This window comes from Macrobrachium nipponense, chromosome 17 (assembly GCF_015104395.2).
Source record: "Macrobrachium nipponense isolate FS-2020 chromosome 17, ASM1510439v2, whole genome shotgun sequence".
In the NCBI taxonomy this organism is placed as follows: Eukaryota; Metazoa; Arthropoda; class Malacostraca; order Decapoda; family Palaemonidae; genus Macrobrachium; species Macrobrachium nipponense.
In genome coordinates, this window is record NC_087210.1 from 4,424,690 (window position 1) to 4,449,689 (window position 25,000).

At 37.5% G+C, this 25,000-nt stretch overlaps 1 protein-coding gene and 1 long non-coding RNA gene across 2 annotated transcripts in view; one reads left to right on the top strand and one right to left on the bottom strand.

Moving 5' to 3' along the window:
- The window catches only part of LOC135195995 (uncharacterized), a 23,561-nt gene extending 2,159 nt beyond the window's left edge, over positions 1–21,402 (top strand). Inside the window, exons 2-7 of the mRNA XM_064222492.1 lie at positions 12,036–12,180; positions 12,362–12,481; positions 19,112–19,230; positions 19,523–19,646; positions 20,011–20,154; positions 20,510–21,402. Of these exons, the coding sequence (XP_064078562.1) occupies positions 12,081–12,180; positions 12,362–12,481; positions 19,112–19,230; positions 19,523–19,646; positions 20,011–20,154; positions 20,510–20,604 (702 nt within the window). The 5' untranslated portion in view covers positions 12,036–12,080 and the 3' untranslated portion in view covers positions 20,605–21,402. The remainder of the gene's footprint in view (positions 1–12,035; positions 12,181–12,361; positions 12,482–19,111; positions 19,231–19,522; positions 19,647–20,010; positions 20,155–20,509) is intronic.
- The window catches only part of LOC135195996 (uncharacterized), a 50,489-nt gene that overhangs the window by 12,965 nt on the left and 12,524 nt on the right, over positions 1–25,000 (bottom strand). The gene's annotated exons all lie outside the window — the stretch shown is intronic.

The following is a 25,000-nucleotide window of genomic DNA, read 5'->3' on the forward strand; positions in this document are numbered from 1 at the left end:
TCGAGCAAGAGAAAGAGGGAGAGAGAATATCGAACCAGAGAGAGAGAGAGAGAGATAGAAAGAAATAATAACTATATACATGTGGGACTAATTTATTAGTAGTTCATTTATTTTAAAGTCCTTCATAAACATCTTACAAATATATGGGTCCAAATGGTACATTCCCGGACTAAGATTTAGGTTGTTTTTATTAGTGATTTGTATAATTGCCGATTCCAGTAAATTTCTTGAAACATAATCATTAGATCTAGCAATTACCGAGGTATCATCCCAATTAATACAATGAGATTTTTCACTCACATGGATAAACAGTGCATTTGAAGCCTGGGCTGTTCTAACTAAATACATATGCTATTTAATACGTACACATAAATTTTTACTTGACTGACCAACGTAAAACGATGGGCAATCCTTTCAAGGAATTTTGTGAATGATGTTATTTGTTACGGGACTATTCTTAATTAGCATATCTTTAATGGTATTGTTATAAGAGAAGACTACATTAACATTAAACGATTTAAATATTGATTTTATGGTTTCAAATCCACGAAAGTAAGGTAAGCTAAGTACATTTTTAGGCATTTCTTTCTCATTAATAGCAACACTATAAAACTTTTTGTGAGCTTTTTGATAACATAAATCAATTAAATGAGGTGGGTAGCATAGATCATTTCCTATCTGTTTTATGTATTCTATTTCTTGGTCAAGATATTGTGGACTCGTGATGCACAAAGCGCGTATGTACATAGAAAAAATTGAAATTTTAATATTAAGATGGTGGCCAGAATAAAAATGTACATATGTTAAATTATTTGTGGGTTTTCTATAAATACTGAATTTGCATTGGAAAGATTCTCTATGTATTAATACATCTAGGAAAGGGATGACATTGTTATTTTCGATTTCAACAGTGAATATTATGGATGGCACTAAATTATTCAATTTAGACAGTAAATCATTTACACCGATACCAACAGGTAAGACTACTAAGATATCATCGACATATCGGTATCATTTTAAGGGGACAAGTGTGATATTCGGGAGGTGTTGTCTCTCAAAAACTTCCATATATAAGTTTGAAAGGTGAGGTGATAAAAGGTTACCCATGGCCATACCAAATATTTGTTGGTACAATATTCTCCATTAAAAATAAATCTGCAATCACAAATACATAACTTGATCAAGGAAATTATGTGACCAACGGACATAGGCAATTCATGCAGTACAAGTTCATTACTTAAATATTCTAGCACAGAGTCAATAGGGACTTTTGTAAACAAGGAACATACATCAAAACTGACAAAGATATCGCTAGGGTTTAGTACAATGTTATTTAATTTTTCCACAAGATCAAGAGAATTCCGGATGTGTGAATTAGATACAGTTCCTAGTAGCGGGGATAACAATTTAGTAAGATATTTAGATAGTTTATAAGCAATTGATCCTACAGTACTAATAATTGGGCGCATAGGTTTGTTTTCCTTATGAATTTTGACTAGGCCATATAAATAAGATAATGAGGGACACTTTACAGTTAACTTACACAAAAGTTCTTTTTTATCTTTAAGAATTTGTTTGATATTGATATTAAAGTTTTTTATTACTTGGGCCAACGGATTTTTTGCGAGTTTTTTGTAAGTTATTTCATCTTCTAGTAAAGTATGCATGCGTGATATGTAGTCAGTTTTATCCAGAACCACTAAACTATTGGATTTATCAGCCTTGGTAATGTGTAAGCTATTATCACTCTTCAATTCTTTTCAACTTTTTCTTTTCAAATTCACCACACAATCACTTTTAGCATTATTGGGCTCAATCACTGTCGCATTAAGGCAAGAAATATATGGAAAACTTCACAGAACTACAGACACTTTGTTTAGAAAACTGGACAGAAAATTAAACAACCTTATCAACAACAGTGGTTGGACCAATAATGCTAGAAGTGATTGTGTGGTGCATTTATCAAGCAAACAAATAAGTGATAATGCAGTGCGTGCATTAGGCTTTGGGTTGTCTTTCTTCATTTGTAACAAACCCTCAGCTTTATCAATAGCGACATCTCTGTATAAGTTTGAAAAATACTGTGACCTACCACAAAATCATTTAGACATTATCAAAGGCATGACATATAGTGCTACACATGCCTATCATGAAAATAACTTCCCCGCTCGCTACAGAAAAAGTTGAACAGAATTGAAGAGTGATAATAGCTTACACATTACCAAGGCTGATAAATCCAATAGTTTAGTGGTTCTGGATAAAACTGACTACATATCACGCATGCATACTTTACTAGAAGATGAAATAACTTACCAAAAACTCGCAAAAAATCCGTTGGACCAAGTAATAAAAAACTTTAATATCAATATCAAACAAATTCTTAAAGATAAAAATGAACTTTTGTGTAAGTTAACTGTAAAGTGTCCCTCATTATCTTATTTATATGGCCTAGTCAAAATTCATAAGGAAAACAAACCTATGCGCCTAATTATTAGTACTGTAGGATCAATTGCTTATAAACTATCTAAATATCTTACTTAAAAATTGTTTTATCCCCGCCCTAAAGCTACTAGGAACTGTATCTAATTCACACATCCGGAATTCTCTTGATCTTGTGGAAAAATTAAATAACATTGTACTAAACCCTAGCGATATCTTTGTCAGTTTTGATGTATGTTCCTTGTTTACAAAAGTCCCTATTGACTGTGCTAGAATATTTAAGTAATGAACTTGTACTGCATGAATTGCCTATGTCCATTAGTCACATAATTTCCTTGATTAAGTTATGTATTTGTGATTGCTGATTTATTTTTAATGGAGAATATTACCAACAAATATTTGGTATGGCCAAGGGTAACCCTTTATCACCTCTCCTTTCAAACTTATATATGGAATTTTTTGAGAGACAACGCCTCCTGAATATCACACTTGTCCCCTTAAAATGGTACCGATATGTCGATGATATCTTAGTAGTCTTACCTGTTGGTATCGGTGTAAATGATTTACTGTCTAAATTGAATAATTTAGTGCCATCCATAAAATTCACTGTTGAAATCGAAAATAACAATGTCACCCCTTTCCTAGATGTATTAATACATAGAGAATCTTTCCAATGCAAATTCAGTATTTATAGAAAACCCACAAATAATTTAACATATGTACATTTTTATTCTGGCCACCATCTTAATATTAAAATTTCAATTTTTTCTTCTATGTTCCTACGCGCTTTGCGTATCATGAGTCCACAATATCTTGACCAAGAAATAGAATACATAAAAAAGATAGGAAACGATCTATGCTACCCACCTCATTTAATTGATTTATGTAATCAAAAAGCTCACAAAAAGTTTTATAGTGTTGCTATTAATGAAAAAGAAATGCCTAAAAATGTACTTAGCTTACCTTATTTTCGTGGATTTGAAACCATAAAATCAAGTTAATGTAGTGTTCTCTTATAACAATACCATTAAAGATATGCTAATTAAGAATAGTCCCGTAACAAATAACAACATCATTCACAAAATTCCTTGTAAGGAATGCCCATCGTTTTACATTGGTCAGTCTAGTAAAAATTTATGTGTTCGTATTGAGCAGCATATGTATTCAGTTAGAGCAGCCCAGACTTCAAATGCACTGTTTATCCATCTGAGTGAAAAATTTCATTGTATTAATTGGGGTGATACCTCTTTAATTACTAGATCTAATGATTGTTTCAAGAAATTTACTGGAATCGGCAATTATACAAATCACTAATAAAAACAACCTAACTCTTGGTCCAGGAATGTACCATTTGGACCCATATATTTGTAAGATGTTTATGAAGGACTTTAAAATAAATGAACTACTAATAAATTAGTCCCACATGTATATAGTTATTATTTCTCTCTCTCTCTCTCTCTCTCTCGCTCTCTCTCTTCTTCCTCTGGTTCGATTCGCTCTCTTTCTCTTGCTCGATATATATATATATATTTATATTTTCTTTCGCCTTTTCATTAATAATAATTTTTTGGGAAAATTTGTGAAAATTTCATGATGTTAAGTGTATGTGCTTCCTTGTCTTTTCAAAATGTACTGTTTTCTGGAAAAATAACCTGTTTACCGCGTGTGTACCCTCCAAGGTGTGGCTACCCTCAGGCGTTTCCTCATTTCTGTTAGAGTGAAATGGACCTTATGGCTAATCTTGTAGTGTCAGTTTGGATATTAAGCCTTCTTTTGACTATGTTTTCCTCTGTAAAATCAGTTTGCCTTAGTAAAGGGACTGAACAGGACCGAAAGTACTTGGCTATCTTGCGTTTTTATTTTTTCCTTCGTGGCAAAAAACCTTTATATATATATATATATATATATATATATATATATATATATATATTATATATAAAGGTTTTTTGCCACGAAGGAAAAAATAAAAACGCAAGATAGCCAAGTACTTTCGGTCCTGTTCAGTCCCCTTTACTAAGGCAAACTGATTTTACAGAGGAAAACATAGTCAAAAGAAGGCTTAATATCCAAACTGACACTACAAGATTAGCCATAAGGTCCATTTCACTCTAACAGAAATGAGGGAACGCCTGAGGGTAGCCACACCTTGGAGGGTACACACGCGGTAAACAGGTTATTTTTCCAGAAAACAGTACATTTTGAAAAGACAAGGAAGCACATACAACTTAATATCATGAAATTTTCACAAATTCTCCCAAAAAATTATTATTAATGAAAAGGCGAAAGAAAATATAAATATATATATATATATCGAGCAAGAGATATGTGTGTGTGTGTGTGTGTGTGTGTGTGTGTGTGTGTGTGTGTGTGTGTGTGGTCAGTCACCTCCCTGCATAAGCTTTTAATTGTCTCGTCCCTGCTTTTAAATTGTACCCCTGTTTTGGGTAGGTCTACTAATTCTTCATCTTTGTTGGATTCCGGGTACGTATTTCCCTTTATAATCCCTACCCGTCATTTATACGAGCTTCCTTTCCTAACTTTTTATTTTTATTATTTTCATATTTTTATCAGTCTGCTTAGCCAAGGACGAGAAACCGAAAGGCCTTGCAACGGCACTCCATTGTTTCATTTTCCTACGTGGATTTTGCCTTTATTTATATAAGTCATCACGTTTCATATTTTCGTGATTCAGTTATATATATATATATATATATATATATATATATATATATATATATATATATATATATATATATATGCTCTTGGGAACATTAAACATCTAATTAATGGCTTAATTCAGTGGGCCAATCTAGCACCATTTTTGCTCATGCTAATGCATTGATTGACTCCATTACACAGTCCTTGATTTCACAATTTTTATACTATTAAATGTCAAGTGGTCTGCGTTTTTTTTCTTTTACTTATCAGCCAGTTTTCTTTGATAATTTTTAATTCACGCTTTCCTCTGGCCTTTTTTCAGTAATAAAACTATTTATGCATCGTAAGTCCATATATTCCTTTTTCAGTATAAACCATACATACACACACAAATATATACATATATATGTATTGTATGTATGTATATATATATATATATATAGATATATATTATATACATACATTGACGATTCACACACAATACGGTATGAAATATGAACAAATGACCAGTATTATGCACACACATGTGAATGTTTAAATATGCTTTTGCATAATTACGAATGACTGCCTGCACAAAAGCACACATGCACTATCAAGCACATGCACAATAGTGCTTGCGTGTGCGCAATCAATCATTGGTATTGATATAAAAGCATATTTATGCACCTGCAAGTGTGTATAAAATACGTATTGGCAAACTGCAAGTGAATACCAACATACATATACATCATAAATTTCAAAATACAGTCTTATAATCTTTTAGGCGCAACGTATGTTTAATAAACTATCTTGCAAAACTCATTTTCCAAGAATAAAAGCAATTGCAAACTCATAATGTTCGGGAACCACGATCGATTCCAAACAACATTTCTAAATTAGGAAGCTCGAGAGCCTTTTTGTTTTATTTTTTTTTAAAGCGTCGATACTGTAAAATTACTGACTGGGAATTCTCCATTTAGCGGTTTTTATGGCCACGCGAACATTTTCTTTCTTTCTAACCGTATAGCTTTCATTAACTAACAACCCAACCTACCCATCTACCCCCCTCCCTTTTTAATGGCGTTATAACGTTGCTAAGGATTCTTCATGAAGAGTGTTCATAAAGTCCCAGTACCATCTGAGCAATAAATACTTGTGATGGTACTAGAACTTTATGGACACCCTGTATAACTTGGAATTTCATTTTTGATAACACATGATCCTGGAGAAGATTTTTCGTAGGTTTTTTGATATATAAAAAAAACATTGATTTTCAAAGTACTTGATGAAGATGAAACCAATACGACAAAGAAAAAGAAAAAATTATGTCATTCGTAATAAAATCAATATCAAAATAAAGAAATATTTAAGAAAATGAAGAAACCAGTTGCTTTACACTGAAAGCATTAGTACGTTCATCCAGAATCAATTAATATTGGCGTGATTTTAAAAGTACATATACAGATTCCTCGAAGCTTTCATTATCCAGATCCATATTGACCACGATAGCCTTCCAAAGCGAAGTGTTTGAAAAGCTATTAATGTTGTGAGTCAATCAAGCGTGTGAGCCTAGTAACCCTAATGCACTTAAGCCATCTCGGCCTAAAGGTCCCCATACACTGAACGACTGTCTGAACGATTGTCGTTATCGACCCAAACACACACTATTCATACAGTACGAAAGATCTCCGCACCGATTTCAGTCTGAACAAAGATTTTGCCTCGAGAAGACATGGATGGCATCAAGGCCCTTTAAGAAGAGACGCAAGCGATAGAGTTATATCAGCAGACAAACCCATACATTGAACGATCTGTGTATGACAGACTTAAGCCGTAAGCCAGCAGCAACCTGGTCGTGACAGAGTCCCTCTAAGATCGTTCAGACCACGAAGCTCCGCCCACTTTTGCATTCAGACAAGCCCACACACACTGTTTTTGCGAACGATACAGACAGTCTTTCAGACAATCGTTCAGTGTATGAGGGCCTTAATGGCATAAAATATCCAGCGACTGCAATAATGTCGCTTTAGTTTGAATGAGTCTAACTGGAAGATGCAAACGGTCGGAGTTCTGGCTAGAATCCACCGGCAAAAACCAACTTTACTCTGGTAAAATACTTAAAGAATATATTATCTACCAAACTACCGAAAACCAATATCCTCTTTCACTACGAATGAAAAGTCTATAAAAAATGTCTTCATCGTTCGAGATTTCGACAACTAAATCCGAAGAATCGATCGATTAAACTATGTCAACACTCGCACCAGTGTATTCCTTCGTCTTAAGCCTATGGGCACTTTCGCCACCTTTAATAATTTTTTATCAAACTGAGAACTATAGTCCCTCAGATGAACGAAACACGTCAAGTAAATAAAAGAAATATCTAGGCTTGTTTTAGGTATATCACATACCTGATTAAATAGCTAGCCTAGGATCATCAGATGTATGCACCAGTTTACTAATTATGTTCTGTTGAATTAAGAGTATAATATTAACATCCATCATATATGAGGCCAAGCTGACAAAATGTTTAACTGACTTCGAACTATCTGCAATACCGACCAGTGTACAGTCATCAAAAATATCATACTTGGTTTATATCTATAGATCTTGTTTGGTACTATTGCATTTCCAATAGTACGCTCGAAGGTTTAGACCTCACGGGGGAATAGCCCTAGTTACACTAAACATAATAATCGCCTATCTATATATATATATACTATATATATATATATATATATATATATATATAATATATATACATATATACTATATATATCTATATATATACCTATATATATATATATATATATATATATATATATGATATATATATATAATTAGTTTTGTTTTAAATGCTTACATTCATTCATTTTGCTTGAGATGAATATCTTAAAGGCACTGGTAGATGGAAAAGATGGATATATATATTCAAATAGTGGGGTTGATAAGCTTAGCTCTTGCCGGTTAGAGACAGGTGCAAACGCTGGATTCTTCGGAGATGCTGAGATAAAAAACAGATAGAAAACACGCCGTGTGCATAAACGAGGCCGTTGATGCATTTCAGAGACATGAGGTAACCACGGGAAGGGTTACCAAGTTACCTCATGTCTCTGAAATGCATCAACGACCTCGTTTATGCACACGGCGTGTTTTCTATCTGTTTTTATCTCAGCATCTCTGAAGAATCCAGCGTTTGCACCTGTCTCTCACTTGCAAGAGCTAATGTTATCAACCCCACTATTTGAATATATATATTCCATCTTTTCCCTCTACCAGCGCCTTTAAGATTTTCATCTCAAACAAAATGAATGAGTGTATCCGTATGTCTGTTAGTGGGCGTACATTCGTACATACGTATGTACGAATGTACGCCCACTAACAGACATACGGATACACGCATGCTACTTGAAATACAATGTAACTTGGTAACCCTTCCCGTGGTTACCTCATGTCTCTGAAATGCATCAACGACCTCGTTTATGCACACGGCGTGTTTTCTATCTGTTTTTTATCTCAGCATCTCCGAAGAATCCAGCGTTTGCACCTGTCTCTAACTGGCAAGAGCTAAGGTTATCAACCCCACTATTTGAATATATATATCCATCTTTTCCCTCTACCAGCGCCTTTAAGATTTTCATCTCAAACAAAATGAATGATTATAAGCATTTAAAATAAAAGAATATATATATATATATATATATATATATATATATATATATATATATATATATATATATATATATATATATATGCTATTCATTATGTTTAGTGTAACTAGGGCTATTCCCCTGTGAGGTCTAAACCTTCGAGTGTATTATTGGAAATGCAATAGTACCAAACAAGATCTATAGATATAAACCAAGTATGATATTTTTGATGACTGTACACCGGTCGGTATTGCAGATAGTTCGAAGTCAGTTAAACATTTTGCCAGCTTGGCCTTATATATGATGGATTTTAATATTATACTCTTAATTCAACAGAACATAATTAGTAAACTGGTGCATATATCTGATGATCCTAGGCTAGCTATTTAATCAGGTATGTGACATACCTAAAACACGCCTAGAAAATGAGTTATAATCTCTGGTATGAGGATTAGAATTACTACCTGATATTGGCTGTGTGTGGAACACGCCACAGAAGAGGCGTTGGAGGTCTGCTGAAAGGTAAAATGGAAAACTTAGGCAAAGTTAATGCATTTCTAGTGACATTAAATTTAGCTTTTAAATAAGGGTAGTGAGGTGCGACACACATTTTATTGACGAACTTTTATGTTCAATTGTCTGATAATTATGGTCTCTTTATTTCAGATGAATTCGAAGTCACCATATAGAAAAATGGGATTTCTCTTGACTTGTTTTAACTTTTGATAGAATATGAAATTTTGGACGGAAAGAGATAAGAGGGGATTCTTACTTAGATATGATTTTGGGAAGAATATGATAGTTTAACGTTCATTTTTTAAAACAATCTTAACATATTTTATTCCATTTTCATGTTAGCTATTTTTTGGGAAATAAAAAGTATATTTTTGTAATAGCGGGAGTTTGAATTAGCCTAGAGTTTTATATTTGATCTTCAGCTAGCTTCAGACGGTGACACTCAGAGAGAACCATGAAAGGTAGGTCACGTTACCAAGTTAGTTCTCTCCAACTGTTTAAACGAGTGTCACTTTGACCTCGTAAGAAATACGTAACATGACATATTTCATTCTTTGGCAAAAGATTATATATATAAAAAAATCTTTTAACACTAAATGGAACATATATTCATTGGCAAGTGTCAACAACCACATCGCACCAAGACAAGCTACCCGAAATCTATTATAATATTCCAGCCTTAAACTAAACTTCCGTACCATAAATGAATTCTAGAGAATCTCCAGTTAGGCCTAGCCTAATTGGGCTAGAATTAAACAGGACACACACTCTTTCCTTTCGACTGACTGGCACCGACGACATGGTTTAGGAAACTAGACCTATATGTACCGAAGACTGTTTACCTGCTACCTTTAGGAAAACCTCACTAATGTATTAACGACTGAAACACAGCACTGCGAAAATAGTGTAGGCTTCAATCATCAACATTAATGACACCGAAACTGAGATAAAGACCGCTAACGATGATAACCGAGTCACTGATAATTCAAAGTTATTATTCCCGCCAGCTGCAACGGACGCTGTGCTCAGCTCAACCGGTTCCGTTGTGTCCGAAGCTCCATGTATAGTTGTTAAATTAGTCTTTATGAGACTGGGCCATAATGATTACATTTATAGATTAAGAGTTCGTCGTTTTGTTCGTACCTATTTTTTAAAGTTAAATAAAGGGAAAAAATCCATGATTTCACTTGTGGACGAGTCCATGAGAACTGAATTTTTGTCGTTTTCGTAGACAGGAAAAGCTTTGACAGGCATTCCAAATCGCATGAGAAAATGGCAAAAACAACAGGTTGTTATAATCGAATTGACGTCACAGAAGTTGATTTTCCAGAAAGAGAAAAGATATATGAATCTAAACTTAAGACGTAATGTGAAATATGGTAAATATGGAGGTGGATTACATCATAGTATTTTCGCTAAAATTCTGTTGCAGGTTGAAAAAAAGGACAGCTGACAAATGATTTTTCACCGGTGACCTCGATTAATTCGCAGAATTTGGTAGCAGTATTAAAAACAGAAATCAAGGTTGCCTTCTGAAAGGAAAGCCAGGTATGAGTATTTCTTGGGGGCCATTATCTTTCGATTATTTAGTCTTTTGTTTATATTTCATACGGAAACCCCTAACGGGCTTGTACTAAACCAGTGGTTCTCAACCTTGGGGCCTGGCAAGAATTTAGGGGGGCCATGTTAGGAATCTGAATAAAAAAAAAAAAAAAAAAAAAACTTGCAGTACTGTCTTGGCAAAGATTTTCTTGTTTAATTGATTAAGTTGACAATCAAATTTTGTTAAATAACATTGTTACGAATGTTTGTGTGTGTACATGTGTATGTATGTGTGTGCGAAATTGTAATTGTTTGTGCAGTGTAGGTGTGATAGAAAACGCGGAGAACGAACGCGTATTCTGCTGCTAAAGATCTCCATGAAGAAAGATCTCTGAATGTATTCTGGTGTTCGATGCATCCGTCATATCCAAAAGTCAGCGAGATTGCACTTCGACTACTCTTGCCTTTTTCAACTATCTATTTATGTGAGTCTGGTTTCTCCACCCTTCTACAAATCAAGAATCAGAGCCGGAACTGATTGGATGTGGATGTGGATCCCGACACGAGATGTGCATTGTCAGTGACAACCTGGGATTCGTCAGCTGACTGAAAAGAAACAACATCAGCCTTCCCACTGATGTGTGATAAAACATGCAGACGTTAATTCAACTTTTTCCCAACCAAATTAAAATTTGCTATTGTCCGCTAGTCTTTCGTAGTCTAGGGATGTAAGTTAAGCATATCACAGAAATCTATCAAATATAAGATAATTATGACTAAACTTCGTAATAAAGCAAGGGTGTTCTCTTCATCAACATTTTATTTATTAATTATTATTTTTTTTTTTCCTTTTTTTTGGGCTTTTTTTTGGGGGGGTGGGATTTGGGAGACCAATGAAGGGGATCCACACGAATGTTGAGAATTCATGAAGGGGGGAATGGAGTGAAAAAGTTGAGAACCACTGTACTAAGCACACCTTTGCAAAGGTGGATACATACCGGATTAAAACCCTTGGGGGGTCATCACTATCTAGGGAGGATTATTGATTGATTTGTTTTCCTGTGACTTTTTTCCTATGACATTTTTACTTGGATTCATTTTTGAAGCTTGTGCCTCTGGAGGAAGAGTATTTATGTTCATATTTCATCTACAGTGTGTCCATAAAGTCTCAGTACCATTCTGAGCAATAAATACCAGTTATGGTACTGGGACCTTATGGACACCGTGTTTAACTTACTCTGTCCATTTCAGATTTGCCAGAACAGCGTAGCCTCTACAGGCAATTAACGGCTAAAGATGAGGGTAAACATGATACGAGGATATACATTACTCTTACTTCATTACTTGCTCACCCAAACAAAAGCAGAAATCACAGATTTTAATTGGAAGAACACAGGTATGTCTCCTCTTTTTCTCTCTCAGCGATGTTTGTTTCTATAAGTGAGATTCAGTGCGATGTTCAGTAAGTCTGGTTGCTCTCGGGAGGGGAAAGGGAATCAATGATAAACTGCGAATGTGAAAGACCCCTTTTGAAATAACAGGACCTTTCACAGCTGACCTCTTCTTTGGTTTTCCAGGACCTGGAAGACGCATCACCGATAGCAGCCAAGTCCTGGTCAAAATAGACCAAGCGCCCTTGCTCATCTGTTCGTTCAGATGCTCTTCGATTCTAGAATGCTTGGCCTTCAATTACGGAGGTGAGTTTCAGTTTCCATGATAGCGTGCTTGATTTTGAAGTCGTTCTATTCGGGGCATTATTTCGTTTGCTGTTTTATTATTTATTATTCCGGGAAGTTACGTGCAAGCTCGTGTTCAAGAGACTCATAGGCTAAAGGCCCCCATACACTGAACGATTGTTTGAACGAGTGTCTGTATCGTTCGCAAAAAACACTGTATGGTCTTGTCTGAATGCAAAATGGACGGTGCTTCGTGTCTGAACGATCTCAGCGGGAATCTGTCACGACCAGGTTGCTGCTGGCTTGCGACTTTAAGTCTGCCATACACAGATCGTTCAATGTATAGGTTTGTCTGCCGATATAACGCTATCTCTTTTAGAGATGATGCCATGTCTTCTCGAGACAAAATCTTTGTTCAGACTGAAATCGGTGCGGAGATCGTTCGTACTGTCTGAATAGTGTGCGTGTGTGTGTGTCAATAACGAAAATCGTTCAGACAGTCATTCACTGTATGGGGGCCTTAAGACTTATCTAACAACTCTGGTTACCTGTTTAGCTGAGACGTTTGGTTGGTACGTCTGACGAGATTTGCGTTGACAGACAACAGCTGATCTAAAATCGCGCCTCAAAGTTAACGGAGTTCTATTGTTTATTTGTTTGCATGGTGTTTTTACGTTGCATGGAACCAGTAACGGTTATTCAGCAACGGGATCAACGGCTTTACGTGACTTCCGAACCACGTCAAGAATGAACTTCTATCACCAGAAATACACAATTCTCTCACACCTCAGTAGAATACCTGAGAATCATCGAACTCGCGGCCATTGAGGGGGCAGGCCAATAGTACCTTAACGATCATGCCACTGAGGTGCAACGGAATTCTATTGAATTTAACAATGACATTTCGTGTTATACCAAACGCAGAATGCTTTCATGAATTTTTTAAAACCTGAACTCCCATCTATGTGAATAATGATCAGGTCTATCTCCAGTTCCTCGGCTTCCTGAACCAGTACATAAGCTAAGCAGCTGTTTCCCTCTAAGTTTACTATTTACAAAGTGTATTTTTGTATATTTTTCTTTGGGAACCATGTAATACCATCAATTAAACCCCTTTCAGAACGCATGTCCACAAGGCTTGCTCCATACTCATTTCCTCAAGGAAATTAAGTTCCGTCCACTTATTTTTGCAGTTATAACACCTAGCACAACTACCCTTCCATGCTCTCCAAGCATCGCAAGGCATATAATACAAACTCTCTCTCTTTCTCTCTCTCTCTAATGCATTTGTACTCTTTTTACCTACCTTTGGACACGTATTCCCGAATTGTAACCGAGTACTGTCTGGTGCTATCACAAGCTTAAAAAACAAGCGGGCAAATCCTCCCAACATAAACCTGATAAATCCGGCTACCAAACTCACCTTCAGTCACACTTTTCTCTTTACACTACTGAATACACAGGACAATTGACTTAACCACACAAAGAACAAAAAATAAAAACACAAACACATGTACTCACCCAACTCCAGATACTCCAGGCTTTGCTGTGCTGTCTGCCGGTCGAGGTCGCGGAGATACCATCAACAACAAAGACAGCAATCAAGAACCACAACCCACAACCCAACAACACAACACCCAAGGACCACGACCCCACAACTCAACAACACAACAACAAACAAGGAATACAACCACAACTCAACAGCACAGCAAACAAACAACACCCAAGGACCACATGCCCACAACTTAACAACAAACAAGGAACACAACCACAACAAAAGACCACGGCACAAACAATCACTAACAACACAACAAAAACCAACAACACAACAAGCCAACACACATCCACTAACAACACCAAGAAATCACAACAGCTCACTAACAACAACCCTCAACAATTCACAACCACAACAACTCACATATAACTCAACAAAAACTCATAGCACAACAAATCTAACAACACAGGCACAACAACTCTTAAGCAAACAATATCAAACTCATCAACTAAACAACAACCCAACAACACAAATCAACTGACTTTCAATGCCTCCAACACTTCATAGACCGCTGCCGACACTACTTATCTTCACAGATTCTGCTTAAAAAACTGACCAAAGACTGACTGAAATGCAGAACTCTGATCTCTAACAGCACCAGCAGACAACTCAGAACTCACCAACAGCCAATACGATCGTTAACCATCCAACCACCAATCACCCTCTCTCTCTCGAACGTTGTCAAATGGAACTCCCTAACTCCTCCATATTTCCTCCCCCGTTACATCTGACAACGTCTCCTTACACTCACAACACCCACACTAAATAGCCTTCCGCAACACCCTCGGATGCTCGGACACAGGCCCCCTGGATCTTGTTTGAGGGCTCTTAAACACATTCTCAGTTACACCGCCATCCACTTCTCCCAGACCACACTTCCATTCAGACTCCCATTACCATCTCCCTCACTACTATCCTCCCAAATCCCACTCACTATCTCATCTACCCCTTCTAACTCTTGTCCTAATATCTCTAGTAACTCTGCCACCAAATCACTTATCTCATTTACACTCCTGCCAAACTCCCAATGAGACTCAATCATACTGCCAACCACATCCTTATCATCTGATTCCCTTCCTGATGAAACATCACTAAATCCTGACAATTCAAACCCACACACGCTATATGTATCATTCCTCCCCTCAAAGTCATCCCTATTACATGCCCTATCCACCATTTTTACCCCAACACTAACCCCTCTATCATGCAGCTCACGTTTCTCCCTTTCATTCCCTTTCCTTACCTTCTTCCTCTTTCTTCCATACTCAACCAACACCAACTGCCGATCTTCCAGATCCATCTGCTCACTGACACTCGGCTCACAATTTATTCTCCCCTCAAACCACTCACATCGCACATTCTACCTGCAAACTCACTTGTCCACTACTAAACGGACCCAATCCAACTGAATCCCCTTGAACACCTAGTTTCCCGGATTTCCCAAACCAACCTGATTCATCCTCTTTCGCTTACGCACACGGCCATGTGACCTTCCATTCGACATTCAAACACCATTTCGCACACTGTCTTGACCGCATCCTAGCATAATGTCCGTTCTTCCTGCAGTTGCCGCAAACCACATTCATATGGGAACCCTAACATCCACTAGCTATGTGCCCTACCTATCCACACCTGTAACATCTAATATCTCTATCTTTTTTACACTCACTCACTAAATGCCCTCTTTGGCCACACCCGAAGCATGCTCCTAACGCCCACCGACTTTCATTCTTCCTGTGTCCTGGCTTACCACATCTGTAACACTCAAAGCACAACAAATCTAACAACACAGGCACAACAACTCTTAAGCAAACAATATCAAACTCATCAACTAAACAACAAACCAACAACACAACTCAACTGACTTTCAATGCCTCCAACACTTCATAGATCGCTGCCGACACTACTTATCTTCACAGGCTCTGCCTAAAAAACTGACCAAAGACTGACTGAAATAAAGAACTCTGATCTCTAACAGCACCAGCACACAACTCAGAACTCACCAATAGCCAATCCAATTGTTAACCATTCAACCACCAACTACCCTCTCTCTCTTCCCTGAAAAATACAGCGAATCCAACTTCCATACTCACGTCCATACTCTTGACTACGTTCTTCTTGCCTTCTTTCTACCCCTTTCCCACTGTTTCCACTCACTGCTATCTAAATCACTCTCAGCCCTTTCCCCATGTATTCAGTCCTAGTCTCATCCTGTCCGTTACCCTTACTAGCATTCTTTCCCTTAGTCTTCTTCTTTTCCTCAGCCTCCTTATTCTTGTCCTCAGGTTTACCCTTATCCTGTGTCTTCCCTTCTTTCCCTTACCTATCACAACCAAATCACCTTCGTCACTTGTACTCTCGTCCACTCGCTCTTCCACTTTCTTTACCACTCTTGGCCCATCACAAGACCCAGTAAGCCTACCTCCTACTGCTCCCTCTCCCATGAATCCCTTCATCATCTCCTGCACTGCATTCATCATTACTCCGAATTTTTTGCATTTTCTCAACCATCTCTTTTCGCTCCTTTACCTTCTTCTTTCATTCCACTTTCGCACTCCTTAGCATTCTCTTTCTTTACCTCTCTCGCTATTCAGTCCTCACACTCTACCCTTACCTTCTCATTCTCCACTCCGATCTTTCCTACCTTCCCTCGCCAACTGCAACTTCTTCAGCTCTCCACTCTACCCTTAAACCTCTCATCTCCATTCCGTCTCCTTACCTTCCCTCGCCAACTGCAACTCCTTCTTCAGCCCTCCAACTCCTTAAAACCCTTCCCCAATCCGCACTCCTCCACCAAGCACACAATCACCCCACAGCGTCCTACACTGCCCACAGAACAGCCCCTGTTCGGGCGCCAAAAAATAATGTGGTGGGATCACAAGCTTAAAAAACAAACGGGCAAATCAAATCCCCCCTCCACATAACCTAATCAATCCAGCTACCAACTCACCGTCAGTCACACTTTCCTCTTTACACTACTGAATACACACAGGACAATTGACTTACCCACACAAACACATATACTCACCCAACTCCAGATACTCGGCCTATGCTGTGTGTCTGCCGGTCGAGGTCGCGGAGATACCAACAACAACCACCAAGAACCACAATCCAACAACACAACACCCAAGGACCACGACCTCACAACTCAACAACACAACAACAAAAAAGGAACACCTTGTTCAGTATGCAGTAAATGTACCTCGCTGTCCAAATTCTCATACTGTTGGACTGTGGCACAGCCTTCCAGAAGAAGTCGTTCAATTGGAACTTCAGAAGTTCAAGCTATAGGTTGCAATTTAATTCTTTTTTTATCTATTTGATCATTTATTCATTTATTTTGTTTCTTTTTTAATAAGTGACGTCTCTCTCTTCTGTATTTCCCTTTACCTCATTTTACTTCTTCCTAATAGAACGCCTTAATATTCTTTGGAAGCTTGAATTTCAAATCACTGCCTCTGTTGGGGCTTGTTCCATATGAATAGGTTTCATCTTCTGAGTAGTAGTAATAATAATAATAATAAAAACAACAATAATAAGATGAAATAAAGGTATAAGAAGAGACTTCATCGTAAGACGGAACTAACAGAATTTCCAACAATCTGTACTTTTATCCAGTAACCTAGTTAGGAATATTTAAACTCTAACTAACGTTTTTCCTATTATAAACAAACACACACATCACACACACACACACACACACACACACACACACACACATATAGATATATATATATATATATATATATTGATATATATATATCTAGATTTATATATATATATATATATATATATATATATATATATACACGTATATATTTATATATATATATTGATATATATATATATATATATATATATATATATATATATCTATATTATATATATATATATATATATATATATATATATATATATATATATGTATATATATATTTATATATATATATATGTGTGTGTGTGTTTATAATAGGAAAAACGTTAGTTAGAGTTCTATTAGGAAGAAGTAAGATGAAGTAAAGGGAAATACAGAAAGAAGAGAGACGTCACTTATTAAAAAAAGAAAAAAAAAAAATAAATGAATAAATGATCAAATAGATAAAAAAATGAATTAAATTGCAGGGAGAGTAGTATCATGGCAGTAATGTATTGCAACGTATAGCTTGAACTTCTGAAGTTCCAATTGAACGACTTCTTCTGGAAGGCTGTGCCACAGTCCAACAGTCTGAGAAGTTGGACAGCGAGGTACATTTACTGCATACTAAACAAGGTGTGAGCCAACCTCCAGCTGACCCGGGAAGTGTGCTAAAATCTACGGTCAAATACAACGTTGTCTCATCAACGAAAATTGAATAAATGCGCTTTATTTTATTAGAAATAATTTTTCTCTACCGTTTAACATGCATACTATTTATTCTTTACATTTTCATTCTAATAAATAAATCATGAATATCCTATCTGAACATTTCTGTATCCTCAACTCAACACGAAACACCTTTTCCAGACCTTTTTAGGCTTTTTCATAGACCTTTCCTACCCCTCCTTCCCCCCCAACAACAGCAACAACGACCAAGTAGTTTGCAGGCTTACTCCCCGAGTAAGTGAAAACCTTTCCTCTCTAAACATAATTGTGCTTGAGAAGTAAAATGTTTTTTCTCTCTTTTATTTAAAAAAAATACACTTTAAAGATCATTTTACAATACAATACATATGCAATATATATGTAGAATCTGCTGGTCATTTTTTATTACCAGATACATATGCAATTGTAATAGCCACTTTGCCCTCTTAACTTCTTGAAATCTTTGCTCTTTTTTGGATACGCTTGTCATTACAAAGACTGAAGATCCAAGTTCAAAGAAATTTGGAGAAGACCTCTTTGTGAATTTTGGACTTAGGTTCGTTTCCCAGAACGATCTTCAGGCTTTGTAGTGACAAGTGTATATAAAAAAAACAAAGAGCAAAGAATTCAAGAAGTTAAGAGGGCATTGTGGCTATTACAATTGCATATACAATATATGTAATTTATGTACAGGATCAATAAATATAGTTATATATTTTTTAGCTCGACATACTTTAATTTACTATGTTTTCAGGTCCCTCTCAAACGTGTGAGTTGCTCAAAACAACACCCATCGTGGCAGGGCTCCTTTCGTCTCCGGCAGTGGCGGAAGCACCTGACTGGAACATTTATACTTACGCCAAGCCTCAAAAGGTTAGTTCTAGTCTTCATAAATTGTGTGTTTAAAAAGAGGGAACCATTTCATTCATGAAGAATTGTAACGGTGATCGACAAGTTTTACAGCAGTGAGGACTGTCACCACAGTTAGAAGACCCTAGTAGGCCTAGTACCCCAGTCACCACAGTTAGCAGACTCCAGTAGGCCTAGTAGACCAGCCACCAAAGTTAGCAGACTCCAGTAGGCTTAGTAGACACTATTTCAGAATAGTCTGTAAACAGACTTCAGACAGGGAGCACGTCTCAACATGGTTTATTTGTCATCCCAGTGTCCTGCAGGCGGGGTTCCTTTGCCTTACGACATCCCCTACAACCTAGGAGGACCGACTGTGGAGGGCTACACCTGCAGCAGCCACTCTTGGATTCTGGACCAGATGAAAAATGGAATGAATGGTATTTATCACTCCCTTCCAGTGAGGGAGAAAGGGAGAGTTCTTTCTTCTTTCTGTTCGAGGAATTAGAGATGCATTTCTGGTTGCTCTGGCTTCCAGCCAACATAGCTTTAGTAATGGATGGTTATGTTACTAAAGATAAGGAATAAACGCATCGAACAGTTTAAATTTGATACCTGAAAGTAAGCAGGCCTTCTTCCTCTCTTTTTACTGGAATCTGATACTCCTTCCTTCCATTACAAGTATTTTATAGGTATTTATACAACTGCACAAGCATTCGTGCATATGAGTCTATACCAAAGCTTTGCCAGTTTCATAAAACAGCAATAATATTCAATCCTAAATCTGTTATTGTTGATCCACAGCTTGCCGTTTGGTTTGGTATGCAAAAACAGATGTCTCCGGAAATGACGCTCCTAACTACAATGGAAAAACCAACCCTTATCATGAAGCACTAAGAAACTGCTTCGTCAGCAAGTGTGTGGGTGTAGCCTGCGATGCAGCCTTAAGTAAGCCTCTGTGAATGTATTTAGCTTCAGCTGTGGAAATATTAATAAGAGCAGCTACTGCACTACTACCTTTTAGGTTGCCGGCAATAAAGTCACAGGAAAAAAGTCAGTGTTTCTTAGGGGGGTCTTTATCAATTTATGATGTTTAATAGTCTTTTGCGTGCGATTTTTATGACAATCCCCAATCCCCGGGTTAGAACCCTTGGGGGTCAATATGTAGGAATGATTATATGACTATTTTTGCCTGGATTCACCTTTCAGTGACATAATCCGAGACATTTATGTGTTTAGCTAACGCTTACTGGGCTATATTTCCTCTTCTGAAGATCACCTTTTTTCTTACCTTCTCCCGCAGCTACGTGCTGGTTGAAAACCACACCAGTAGCAGACATTCAACCATTCGTGGGAAATACAGGCGACAGAAATTACTGGCGCACCGAATGCCAGTAGTGGGAGAGTCCAAAAACACCGGCCCTCTAGCGGACGCAATTTGCCCTACAGAAAGTGACCCGTCTCTGGTGCACAGTGAAACTCCTTCTCTGGTGTACAGCAAAACTTCTCTGATGCACAGCAAAACTCCTTCTCTGGTGCACAGCAAAACTCAGTCTCTGGTGCACAGCAAAACTCCGTCTCTGGTGCACAGCAAAGCTCCTTCTCTGGTGTACAGCAAAACTCCGTCTCTGGTGCACAGCAAAACTCCTCTGGTGTACAGCAAAACTCAGTCTCTGGTGCACAGCAAAACTCCGTCTCTGGTGCACAGCAAAACTCAGTCTCTGGTGTACAGCAAAACTCCGTCTCTGGTGCACAGCAAAACTCTAGTATCATAACACTAACGACTGGCTCTTTCTTTGAGATGTCGTATGAATGACTTATGTGCACTTTCAACTAAAAAAAAAAAGGTGGAATATGCACAGGACACACAGGTATAAACCTAAAAATCACCCAAGGCACAAAAATATTGCTTTGGAACATCACTACTTTTTTTTTCACCTGTTTCCAATCACTGTTTTTGCCATTCACGACAGATGTGTGGCTAACAATGTAGAAGGGGGTTTTGACATATGAACACTTCTAGGAACATTTTGAAGTATACATGTGATATGGAAAAGTTTCTCGGTAGTCACGATAGCCAGCCAAAATCAGATGAAAACTAAGCTCGAAATGGCAACAGCCCAGGCCTGCATGAAGGCAGGAATACTAGAGTAGATTCACATCAACGTGCATCTGATGTCTAGGCCGGTCTCTTACGACGCTCCTGATTGGCTGTTGATAAGCCAATCACAGGGCTGGAAACTCTTAGTCTCTCGAGAGTTCACATAGGCAGGATGAGACATCCTGCCTACGTGGACTATCTCGAGAGACTGAGAGCTTCCGGTCCTGTGATTGGCTTATCAACAGCCAATCAGGAGCGTCGTAAGGGACCGGCCTAGACATCAGATGCACGGTTGATGTGAATCTACTGTAGCAGCGCAGCTGACAAGATACCCTGGCACCGAAAATGATCACACAATTGGCTTTTAGTCTCTCTCCTGGCCCACCACTCTTTTTGCAGTTATACAATTTTTCATGTTGTGGCAAGTTCGAAGCCAAAACAGAATCTTCCAAAGAATATTAAGGTGTTCCTTAGGATGAAGTAACAGAGGGTAAAAGAAAATGCTGCAAGAAGATGTCAGCCATTGGAGAACAATTGAGAAATTAACGAATGATAGAAATTTTATCGAATTATTAAATTGCAAGGAGAACTCTTCTTCCTATTTCCCTGTTCTTCCTCTTGCTTCTTCCTCATGAACACCGTAATATTCTTTGGAAGCTTGAATCTCAAGTCAGTGGCCCCTTTGGTGGTCTTGTCCCATATGATCAGGGTTCATCTTCTGAATAATAATAATAATAATGTTCTAAGGGGTCCACAATAATAAAGATGCTAAAGGTTCGTATATAACTTATAAACCCTTTACAGAAGCTTTCGAACCCTTCCCTGGGTTAAGTTTTGGACGGAGGATGAACCCAGGGAAGGGTTCGAATGATTTATGATGTGTTTATAAATTATACACGAACTTTTAACATTTTTGTTATTGTGGACCCCTTAGAACATTGTATATACTCTCTTGATGGAGTTTCCCCCCCCCCCCCAATAATAATAATAATAATATTACTATAACTTGTGGCTAGTAATTTACAACAAGACACCAAAACGCAAAGGAAAATGATTAAAAATGGTCTGCAAACAACGTTAAATTCAACGTGAGGACTGCGTTCGATATCCATTGGTCAAGGAGTTCAAGCTGTTCAAAACGAGCTATAAATAATACCTTCTACAGCACTGGAACCGGCATCAAAAATTAGTTTTAGCTCGTGTGAGAGTAATTGGTAAAGGAATAAAACTCCTATTACATCCTCCGGCAAGGTTAATCCTGAACTGTAACCTAGCACTGTACCTTCCTTGAAAAAAGCAAGACGCCATATCTTAAAAACTAACTATAGAATCTTCTTGAAACTAATCTCATTATGTTGCCCATACCCAAATTACCAAGTGTATACACTTTTGGACTAACCTAACCTGGGGGCATCTCGGGAATCTGCCTTTGGCAAGGTTATTTTTCGGGTATTCTCTCCAATACACCTGCTTGTTCGCAGGGCTGTTAGCTGGTCAGCTGGTATAGTGGTTAGTGTCGTGAATACCACTCAGATGTCGCGGGTTCGTGTCTCCCCCAGGCGATGAAAAGTCACTGGCTCTGTATCATGATCAGTTACTGCTGCAGTGTTGGGGGTTGGGGCGGAGGGTCTTTAGCAGTGGGAGGTTGAAACCAACATTCTTTTTGGAAGCTTGAATTTCAAGTCAATGGCCCCTTTGGTGTGATTGTTTCATGTGAATAGGTTTCATTTAGTGAAATAATAAAAATAATAATAATAAGAATAATAGTAGTAGTAGTAGGGGGCATACAATAATAATAATAATAATAATAATAATAATATAATAGTAGTAGTAGTAGTAGTAGTGTAGTAGTAGTAGTAGTAGAGTAGTAGTAGTAGTAGTAGTAGTAGGGGGCATACAAAAATTAGTAAATGAAGTTTGATTTTTTAGTAGAAAAAAAATTCATATGTGGCGTTCTTGTGATGACTACCTTTGGGAATAAATTAATTCAAGTTTGAAGGTCGAAGGCGAAGATATTTTGTGGTTTCGATGCTTCATTACTTGGGACACACATTTATGGACTAATTTTCACAAAGCAGCGTTTGACATTTGCACAGATTGCTGCCGGACTCATTGCTCCGCAGCAGCCTGCGAGCTATGGCACCTTTCACATTGATAAATGACAATGGCATTGCATCAGAATGCAATTCTGCTCTTGACTGTTTAATTAAATGCATCTTTTCCTGTCGGTCATAGCATTGGTTCCGCGATGATTATGCATATCAAGTCGGACCCTGAGAAATCACTGGTTGAGTTGAGATGAATATAAAATTTAGGCCAAGCACTGGGATCTATGAGGTCATTCAGCACTGAAATGGAAATTGACAGTATAAAAGGTTTGAAAGGTGTAACAGGAGGAAAACCTCAAAGCAGTTAAACTTTGAATCAAGTGTTAGGAGAGGGTTGAGGAAAGTAAGATGGAAGAAAGAGAATATGAAAGGAGGTACAGTAAAAGGAACAAAAGTGGTTACAGCACCGCATGAGTCCATTGACGGAACTAGCCCCCCACCCCACCCCCCTACGGGGGAGAAATCACAGGTCAAGGTCAGACAAGAGTCTGACCAAATCCTGAACCTTCATGATATCCAGCAACTAACAGGAATTAATTAAAATTCCTACCCTAAACTAAACAGTGCTTATCACTTACGATTTATCAGCAAAATGCACGAAGTATATAAAGGTATAGCCAGACCAGAGGTCTTAATAATGTAGCCTGACAAACTGAACGGTTACTCTATTGCAGAATTGATGCTTTTGTTATAATAAGATATCTCTGTGACTTGTGAACTTGCAAATTATCTGAATAATACTTGAGAGCAATCTCGCAGCCTTGTGTTTCCTTTACCATTCTACAATGTAACCCAGATTATGCAGATATGCTTTCTATGGAACGCTCTTGGGAATTGTCTTAATTTTTGTATTTGCGATTGTTAAGTATATGTGTGCTGAACGCACATTTTGTCTCATTTTAATTAACACCTTTTATGCAGCATTAATTTTTTAAAAAAGCACTCAGCCATGGGGAAGGTAAGCAGTCAATAGTTTAAGTGAATTCCTTAAACTTTAAGGAATTCACTTACAAGTGCTCGGCCAAGAAAAAAAAATCTACGGACGAAAGATTTCTACAGTATTTTTTCAGTCTTGCATATAATTTTTTTCTGCAACGAACGATCTTGAGTATGTTATAGGGAAACCGAGTAGATATAATGAAAACAACTCGAGGAAGAAGGAACTGGCTGAGAGGCAGATAATGCAAAATATAACAAAATAAAAATATATATTAGTTCGGGCTTTTCTGAAAAGACAGGTCATAGGAGACGAATAAATAAATAAATAAATAAAAATCCACTAAAAGGAGTCTTGTGATTATTCATTGGCCGTCGACTTCAGTCATTGTTAAGAAACGAGACGAGGTCGGTAGGTAACAGACAGACCGCCAGATAGACAGACGAACAGACAGAAAGTCATAGAGACAGACAAACAGACATAGAGACGGACAATTAAAACGAGATACAGAGATAGACAGCCAGAACAAAAAACACACAGCTAGACAGACAAAGAGACACACAGCCAGGCAGAGACAGACGGACAGCCAGACAGACATATTTACATTCGGACAGACATAGAGACAAATAGACAGACACACACATAGAT